The 10042-nt window shown below is 40.3% G+C and overlaps 1 protein-coding gene across 5 annotated transcripts in view; it reads right to left on the bottom strand.

The window, feature by feature from the left end:
• Positions 1–924: 924 nt before the first annotated feature.
• GXYLT2 (glucoside xylosyltransferase 2) overlaps positions 925–10042 on the bottom strand; it is an 81444-nt gene continuing 72326 nt past the window's right edge. For all 5 annotated transcript variants that reach the window (XM_033926143.1, XM_033926142.1, XM_033926140.1 and 2 more), the window contains 3 exons: positions 9463–9586; positions 7015–7187; positions 925–5731 (listed from right to left, as the gene is read on the bottom strand). In XM_033926143.1, the coding sequence (XP_033782034.1) occupies positions 5558–5731; positions 7015–7187; positions 9463–9586 (471 nt within the window). In that variant the 3' untranslated portion in view covers positions 925–5557. The remainder of the gene's footprint in view (positions 5732–7014; positions 7188–9462; positions 9587–10042) is intronic.

The raw sequence follows: 10042 nt of genomic DNA, 5'->3' as shown, positions 1-10042 counted from the left end.
GGTATTCCCTTGAAGACTGTTTTTACGTTTATTTTGTCATATGTTTATTTGATTATGTATTTGGTTTTATTATGTGTTTATTTTGAATACTGTGTATGTAAATTATGTAAACCGTTTAGTTTTAAACAATATATACATTTTTTTTTAATAAATAAAAACTTTGAAAATTTACATCTGTTTTAAATTTTGGACTGCATTTCTTTCTATTTCTCTTGTGGTATACTGTGTGCAGAGTCTGCCATATTAGGACTTTGTGTACAATAGTACTTTTAGTTTGAGTTTGTATTTGAGAAGGGTTTTTTTTTTCCTGTTTTCTGCATGTATGACTGAGGCCAGCTGTTCTGGTGGGGATGACAAATGACACTCACATAACCAAATTTCTAACCTCGGTTTATATTCGAGTCAGCCTTTTTTCCTCTCGGTTTATATTTACGGTAAATCTAATTTTTCCAACTTGTAGATCATTTTATTTTTTTCTTTAAAATCTTGTAGAGGCAATACAGCAGGATTGGTGATGTTTATTTAGAAGCCCTATGTTAAGCATCAAGATCACTAGTTCTAACCCCAACCACAAGGGAGGGTGGGAGAGCAGGTGGCAGTGTTCAAACAGGACATTCTTCAAAGGACAAGAGCCCCATGTCTGATCAGCTGCAGCAGCGATGGCATGGCATGAATGTTATGTTCTACCATTTAAGAGTTCATTTAGTGGATTTTTTGACAGCTTTTTCTCCCCAATAACTTTTTCTTTCCTAAGCTAGGTTTCTGGTTAAAACTGTCTGCAAATAGATTAAGCTACGAGTTGTAGCACAGTACTTGTATATTCTGTGAAGAGAAAGAAACCAATATGTAATGTAGGAGGGTGGCAGAAAAAAACTTTAAGATTCACATATTGTACAACTAAAAGATGCCAAGCACAAATCTGGCTACCTTTACTGTTATTTTTTTTATTTTTAAACAAAGTTGACGACAAACTAATCAACAAAAGACTAATAAAAGCCAATGACTGACAAATTAGGTTCAAGAAACCAGAAACTTGAAATTACAAACAGAAGCTTTTAATTAAGAAACTGTTTTCCCTCACACATTTAAATCGCCAACAAAGCAGACTGTTGCACAAAACAAGGCTAAAGTATCTTGAAGCACATTTCAGAATGACAGAAATGTGTTTGTATACATTAGACCATAAGCAGTTTTAATCTAGATGAAATGAAGTTTTCCAGGATCTGCTGCGAGTCGCCACCCCTCCTGGCCAGCAACCACCCCCATCTCCCAAGTACAGTATCCCTCTCCCTCCCTATTGTGGGTCCAACAGCCCCCCTCCTAATCACAGCTACTGGAAAAAAAAAAAAAAAACCAACCAACCCTGCGCCTCCCAGGGTGGACCTACCAGCCTCTTAGAAGCTTCTGCACGAAGGGCTGCTCCGGGACCTTGTTCCCGCCGAGTCCCTCCTTCCAATGTAACTGAAATCATTGTGAGGCTGAACACTAAGCTCATGTATGCTTTAGTGAAGTATCGATCTGTTGTTGTTACCACAAACTCAAAAACATGGAGGACTCGATATGTTGATTGTGAAATTTCCTGTAGTTTGATCCTCTATAATAAAAGTTACATCAGTTGGAATCACAAGAAGGTGCTACATGAAATTATTCCATTTGTCTCAGAGAACTGAGATCTATTCCGAGAGGCATGGTCATTCTGCTCCAGGAAATATTTCCGCTTTGGTTCACTACAACCTCTGATGGACCATAGACTAATTGTAACTTTTTACCCATACACATAGTGACCCCACAGAAAACAAGTTACATGGGAGATGACATTTCTTAATTGCTTATACAAAGCAGCAAGCTTCAGCTAAGTGAATATTTAAATGTAAGAAAAAAATCCCTTTGAAAAATTGCTCCCTCGTTGTAGGGAATAGGGCAGTTTGGAGGAGGGGAGGTATTTTATTATTTAATTAATACATTTCTATACCTCAGCTAGAGCTAAAGTAGTCGGAACATTGTCCCTCACAATGAATATTGCTGCAACATAAAATTATTATATTCTTTTCAATACTTAAAAAATATACATGAAAAAAGAAACCGATGAATGCTAATTATATAGATGTGTGTTTTTTAGGAACTTTTGGTAGTTATAGAGAATAAGCCCAGGTATTAATGGAATAAAGGAAGTTATTGCTAAAATGTGTCCAAAGTTTTGCAATCAGATATCCAATAGATCCCTTGCATAAAAAAATATGTACTGTACATGTTTATCAAATAGTAAAAATAGAATTATAAATTGCATACTTGTCTAAGTATAGATACAATATGAAAACAATCATTGGCAGTGGAAGCACATCTTACGAAGTAAAAAGTATAATGGCATATGTACAGTTTCACACAGAAGCATATGTTCTTATCCTGAGTAGTAAACACTTGTGTAATCCACAATACATTTGTTTTAAATGATAAAAAGATATCAATAATTGGCATGGAATCACTTAATTGACCACACTATATCCAGGCAGTCATTTGGAAGTGTACTCAGTAAGGCTTTGTTGAGCACAAAATCCAGTGTGCCCTGTCCTCACTGGAGTTTCACTTTGTAGGTACTAATCCATTCCCTTGACTATAGAGCAAAGACCTGCCTTTAATTACAACTCTGAGTCTTGAGCCAAGGAAAATGACATACCTCCCCAGGCCATTGCACAGGAGTTGGCTCTAGGCCTAAACAGATGATATCAGAAGGATTAACCTAAGCAGTTGAGAGTAATGTAAGCCACAGCTAGGCGTTCCCTCACAGGCTGACACCAATGCAGCTCAAACAATTGCTATTCAAGGGAAACCTATCACCGACTCTCACAAATGCTGTACACAAACGTCTTTCCTTAACCTGGCCGAGAAAGAAAGCACCACACTACACTCTATCTGAATATTATTAGAAGACAACAGAGTCAAAAAGGCAGTGATAATGGTTCTTCAAAAATATTAGTCCAGTAACCCACCACAATCGGAGAAAAGTGGCCCAATACGAGTGTCAGTATGGGGAAGACCAATTTAACTACATATATATGCAGGTGAAATAAGTAACTTCAATATACTTCCCCTACTTTTACATCTTTATTCCAAATTGTTGTATTTTCTTATTACTTACAAGGAGGAAAAAGCCTCAGATCCCCGTCTCAAGTCAGAACTTGTCTTGCTTGAGGACTAGAAAGGGTTAACAACCTCTCTGGCTTCCAAAGACTTCTATGCTGACCAATTACTCAAAGTCTTAATATAAGTTTAGTTAACTTTGCACAGTTCAAATATGAAGTAATGGTTACTCATCATAATCCACTGCAGCACTCCAGCTTTTACTGCCCGTCTTCATAAACTATGTCTGGCGTCCTTGAGTGCCCAGCCAGCGTTTCACTGAAAGCTGCGTCGAAGTGGTCGGATGTGTTGTTTTGCTCGTCTGCATGAAAGTATAGTGGGGGAACATATTGACTATCTGCTCTGGGATGTGCATAACTTGTCATATTGTGCAAGTTATGGGCATAAGCTGAAGCCCTAGCTATGCCCTGCCCATGCTCCACCCCTGTGTGGCCCCTCTTGCAAACACATGCTTTGTAAGTTAAGTGGATATTTGCAGAATAGCACTTAGGAGCTCTGCTAGCACTTAGGTACATAAATGTTCAGATATCCACATAAGTGCTAGTATTATAAACATCTACATGCACAGGGCCAGATTTGATAAATAGCGCCCCAAGATAGGCTTTGGAAACATCAACACAAACTCATATTCTAGAAAGGGCGATTCGTGCCAAGCACCAATTCCCACAACCCATTTTAAGTGCCAGCATTTACACTTGCTGAAACGTAGTGTAAATGCTGGTGCCATAGGGGGGGGCACTGGAGCCATGGTCTCCCCAAAAATTGGCAGTGGCTCTTCTCCCCCACCTACCTCCTCTTCTGGCCTCAGGACCCTGCAGCATGACCTCTCTCTTTGGCTCCTGACTCCCCCACACCTCCTCTCCGGTGTTTGTTATTTTAAATCTTCGGGCAGCGTCAACAAGATCAGCGTGCTGCCATTGGCCTACCCTGGAAGTCTTCATTCAGCAGCGATTTCCTGTTTCTGCATAGGTGGGCTGCTGCTGAAAGAAGGGTTCCGGGGCAGGCTGATCTCATTGACGCTGCCTTGTGGTTGCCAAATGATTTAAAATGACAGCGACCAGGGCGGAGCTAGGTGTGGGAGAGTCAGCAACCGAAGAGAGAGGTCATGCCACAGGGTCCTGCTGGGGATGGGGAAGGAAGAAGAACATATGCTACAAGTCACGAGCCAGGGGTAGGAGATTGGGAAGGAAGTGGGGACAGATGCTCAGGGACTTGGGGAAGTTGGGAAAGACAGATGCATGTACTGGGAGAGGGTTGGTAAGGACAGATGCACGGGCTGGTGGTTTAGGAAAGGAAGAAAAGAGATGCACAGGTGGGGTAGTGGGAAGGGAGAGAAAGAAATGCTGCCGGTGGGGAAGGGTAAAGGAATGGAGAATTGTTGGACATGATAGTGATGGAGAGGAAGGAGGGAGAAATATTGGATGTTGAGAGGGAAGGGTGGGATAGATGGAAAGGGATGGAAGAGGGAGCAATGTTGAACATGGTGGAGGGAAGGGAGGAACGAGATACAGCACTGTGTTGGAGAGAGTTGATGGAAGGAGAAATTTTGGTCATGGGGAGGGACAAAAGATGCTGTTTCTGTTCTTATGCTCTTTGCAAGGCTTTGTATTCCTTCTTGATGTACTTGTTTGCCACTGAAGGGGAGTTTTCTATAGCAGTTAGTGAGATGACATTGCATATTTTAAAGTCACCTGCTTTGACCTCAGCATATATATGTTAATTTAAATTTTCTCTGCATACAGTGTGCTTTATGCAGTTTAATTTTGTGGTTGCCATTATGTATCGTTAATAAGATTATATTGTGTATGTATTATGGGGTGGGGGTCTTGGGCGGGATTGTGGGTGGAGCTTTTGTGCTCTCCCAAACAAAAGCGTTCTGCTGCCCATGGCTGGAGCCTAATTTTCAGTAGATGAATGCCCAAACAACAGTATTCTATACCATCACTCCTATCTTCTAGGAACACCCCCGCATGCCCCTCCCATGGCCACACCCCTTTTGCATTGTGCACTGGAAAAGTTAGGCACAAATGTTATAGAACAAAGCCTAAGGTATGTGTGTGTGAAAATGCAAACTGATGCCCATAACTCCATATGTGCAGACATCTGTCCTGCATGCCAAAATTTTGGCGCTCAAATTTTGGCGACCTCAATAGAATCCGGGAGCAATGAGTATATGACCACTTTATAGACTTGACCAGGTAAATGGATTGTTACTAAAGAAGAATGCTTAAAACTATTTTTTTTTTTTTTTTTAAATCATTGTCGCTGCTGCCGTTCTGTGCGTTACTGCTTCATCTTGCATCCTCGATGCCGAAGTGGATCTAGTTTAATTCACACAGTATTTTCCTCAAGCGCTCTCTTCAAAACACTTGGGACGCAGGAATGCAAAACATTGCATCAAATATAGAACCTTGATTAGTCAGGAGCCGCCAACGTGGACAAACACACGCTGCTCGTACACCTTTTTTATCGTCGTTTCAATCTGCTTCAGAAAAACTTGGGGAATTCTCCCACACAGAGTGTGCACGGTTTCCAAAAACTTCGCCTGGAGAGGGTAGTACAAGGACTGAAAGAGATTGGCTTCAGAAGTAAACTAAAAGGTAAAGAAAGAAATATAGTTTTCAGTATTTTTCCAGTGAGCCGTCTTTAACACATAACTATTCATTAAATTTCATCAAGCAATAATAAACTTCTATTGATTATGACAGGAGGCGCCATGCCACATACCACCAGTAATTGGAAAAATTACAATAATCTTAGCTATACATTCTGGTGGAATTCGTTGTGCCAATTTTACAAAATGGAAAGAGTAATTGCTATACAGAAAGGGAATTATAATAATTTGAAAAAGATTTGGGGGCCATTGACAAATTATTGTAATGATTAGACATCATTTTCCACTGACAATATATTTATACATAGGGGGGAGGGGGGATAGTATAAAGTTCTATTAATGGTTTAATCAATAGATAAGAATACAATATTTATATGATATTTTGATTGAAATATTTGTGGGGAAGCTGGGTGGGGAGGGAATACATTTATTTATTTACAATGACAATAGAAAGAAATTCAAGTGATGTGTAAAAGTTTTTAATGATGTAATATTGTGTACTTGATGTAAGATGAAAAAATGAATAAAGAATTTGGAAAAAAAAAAAAGTGTTACTGGCAAGAATACCAAACTCAAATTCGAGGGGCCACTGGAAAGTTCTCAGCCCAAACAACAAAGTTGGGCAGTTTCACTCAGTCCAGTGATCCCCCCCCCCCACCCCAAAGCAACGTGAACTTTCCTGTAAAACAGAAGTATCAAAGTCCCTCCTCAAGGGCCGCAATCCAGCCCAGTTTTCAGGATTTCCCCAATGAATATGCATGAGATCTCTTTGCATGCACCTCTTTTCACTGTATGCTAATAGATCTCATGCATAGTCATTGGGGAAATCCTGAAAACCCGACTGGATTGCGGCCCTCGAGGGACTTTGACACCTCTGCTGTAAAAGAAATGACATAAAACAAATTTTCTGGCTGCATTCTCAGGACTGAGCTCTAAGCAGAGGTGGCTTACGGCGACAACATGGGCGGAATGTGACTTTGATCTTAATTTTTAAATACTACTATGCATATTATAAATTAAGGCTGTCAAAGTGCAGCCCTCGAGGGCAGCAAACCAGTCAGGTTTCTGGGAATCCCTTAATAGTCACGAGAAATATTTGCACGGCATGGAGACAGTGTAGGACTGTAGATATCTCTTGTGCGCATTCATTGAGGAGATCCTGAAAACGGGACTGGTTTACGGCACTCCAGGATTAAAGTTTGACCCCTCTATTCTAGGTTATTGACCTGGTTCGTGGAACATGTCAAACGCTAAGCACTTACATTGCGAATCGCTTCATAGACTGCTTTGAAAGCTGGCTGGTTCTCATTGTGGTAAACACCTTGCTTGCCATGGAGAATGGAGATACCTTCTTCCTCTGCTCCCTTACAGTTAGACCCGTACATGCAATGATCAGGCCTGTAGTTCCACTGGCACGGAAGAGCATAGACTCGTTCTGGGAGTTTAAACAGGACATTGCAAACAGCTTTCAAAATGGTTACGTTACTGCTTGGAGAATTCACTCATTTTCACATTCTTTTGGCAATAAGGGGCGATGCGGTAGTGAGATAACAAGCAGAGAGATTGTTGATATTAATAATAATGACAACAGCAGTAACTATAGAAATCAGCGCACTAACAAGATTTCACCTACAAGCTGTTTACTAACCTTTTTTTCTATGTATTCCAGTGGTCTGATCAAGGCTAAAATTAATTATTTTCAGTCTAGGTGTTTTTCTGGCATTTTTACCTGCGGGCTTCTCAGCAATTTTCAAACAGAAGCGCACAAGTACTTTCACTTTGAAATAGGTTACGGACATGAATGCACGCTACTTGCTTTCTTGTTACTGTTTTCTGGCAAAGTAAGCACAAAAATTTGAAAATGACACAAAAGATCCAAGACCACCACCTCTCGATTTAGCTAAAGGTCCATACGTGCAAACTTTGCTGTTATCGGGAAAGGCAATTTTGAAACATCTGATCAGCACACTCAAAACGCCTCTTAATTCCACCGCTTGCTGTGAAAACTGGTCGGTTTAAATCTGGCTATACAGAAATGGAAGGGGAATTCTGAGACATGTTTTAATAGGCAATTTGGCAGTCTGAAAACTGTTTAGTTGGCGCCTAGCTTAAACTGCACATGGGATTGACGGTCCATGTACTTTGGGATGGATAAGAACTAGGCAAATATTCATTGTGGATATCCTGAAAAAGCAATTGGCTGGGGTGCCTCCAGGACCAGGTTTGGGAGCCACTGGCCCAAGATCAAAAGAAGTGTCAGTGGAATTTGAAACAGGCTTCTCTGGTTTTCAACCTCTGCTGTGCACATTAGGCTACTCAGAATGGACAATTGGTTCTGCTGACTGATTATACTCTGATCTATCCTATACATTTAAAAAGGCACCTTAAGGCTGACAAAATGAACCTTGGGAGTGACTAGACAGACCAAAGTGAGAAAGCTGTTTCCTTTGCTCATATCTTTTTCAGTAGTAGCGCAGGTGTCAGGGACACTAAATACTTCCCTGTCACCTTCATTTTGTAGCTGAGGCACTGGAGAGTTAAGTGACTTGCCCAAGGTCATAAAGAGCAATAGTGGGATTTGAACCAGGCACCCCTGGATATCAAACCTTAGGCTCTCACAATTAGGCCACTCCTCCATTCCTGAATATAGGTGAATGGTCTGTGTGTAATTGAGAGACTTGAAGGGAAGTGACATACTGAGAAATGTGAGGCTATGAATAAAAAGGCAGCGTGCCATTAGCAGCACCCTAGGCAAAGGCCCAAGGTGTACTTTTCAAGGATTATCATCAACCTTAATGATATTGAAATATTCCCCGAAGGTGTACAGCACAAAGCCACATGGTTAGAGAACTCCAGAGAAAAGCAGCCTTCTTCCACTGCAAGCTATGCTCGATGCTCAGTGAACATTACTCTAATGCTCTCCGATCATCCAAAAATTGCCATGGGAGCACACCAAACTTGGAACAGTAATAGGAGTAGGAGGACCAGTGCATTAGGTAGACACTAAAGCCCAAATCATGGAGAAAATGACTTAATTTGAAAACCATTTTCTCCTTTTGAGGGTATGCACAGCACATATTAGTATCATACACCTTAGGGATTAATTTCATCTTGCTGATGTAGATTCACCGTGGCTGAAGCACTTAATAATTAGGCCGAGCTGAACTCAAGCTTTAACTTGCCCAGAACTACGCAGGAAAAACAATCCTGCATTAATCTTTGTTCCCTTGCCCCTCTGGAAGGTTCATTCCGGTGCTTCTTTCAGTTAGTGAACAGACTGCTTAAATTTTAAATAATCTTTTCTATTTCTTGGGGTGTTCTAGGAGACTTTTCAACAAAGGCCCTTTCACTGTGTGACTCCTCCACAGAATCCTTGGAGCTCTTTGAAATTTCTAATGATGTGACAAGCAAATCGATTGATTCTGTTGAAACAGTGTAGTTTTAGGCGTTCCATATCTTTGTACAATGTTTTCCTCTTGATTTCTTTACAGAGTCTCATTAAGATTTTGTAAACAGTTAAAGAGTTTTGAATGAAGTTTTTTTTATATATTTTATGTATTTTTTAATACTAGTTTATTGCTGTGAATTGCTTTATGCATTTTTGTATATTGTACTTTTCTTTTTAACATTTGGGTTTTCCCCACTGCCTTAGGGTTTTTGTGATAGGTGATATATTTAACATGAGAAATAATAAGAATGTCTCTACATACCTGGGTTAAAGTGAAATATGATGTTCAGTAGATCCTGATTGCCCCACTTAATGGTGGTTTTATATTTTTGGTATAAAGGATACATCATTTCTTTCCACGTCAAGCCTTCTGGTCTCATGCTATTCTAGAAAAGACACATTAAGAAGACAAATTAAAACAGTACTTGTATGATACAACCCTGCAGTCCCCAGGAACTGCACAGACTGCTCAAACCTCAAGCCAGTCACATTTTTAGGATATCCCTAATGAATATGCATATAATAGAGGTAACAGACATGCAAATTTGTCTCATGCATATTTATTAACATAATAAAGACCTGAATGGTCCATCCAGTCTGCCCATTAGTTATACTCATTAAAAACACATGATCAAATTAACTTGTCTCTTCTTTGATCTTTCTGGGCTGGTTATCCCTCAGGACAGGTTTAAGAACCACTGGCATAGACTGTTGCTTTGCATCGCCATCTTGGCTCCATGTTTCTTATTACTAAATTAACCATTTCTATTCTCCTCATGTAGGAGCCAGTCTTCTCAACCCAGTTCTCGGGGCACCCAAGTCCCGTTTTCTGGATATCCACA

Source organism: Geotrypetes seraphini, chromosome 17 (genome assembly GCF_902459505.1).
Source record: "Geotrypetes seraphini chromosome 17, aGeoSer1.1, whole genome shotgun sequence".
Lineage (NCBI taxonomy): Eukaryota > Metazoa > Chordata > Amphibia > Gymnophiona > Dermophiidae > Geotrypetes > Geotrypetes seraphini.
This window is presented reverse-complemented; position numbering and strand designations above follow the sequence as displayed.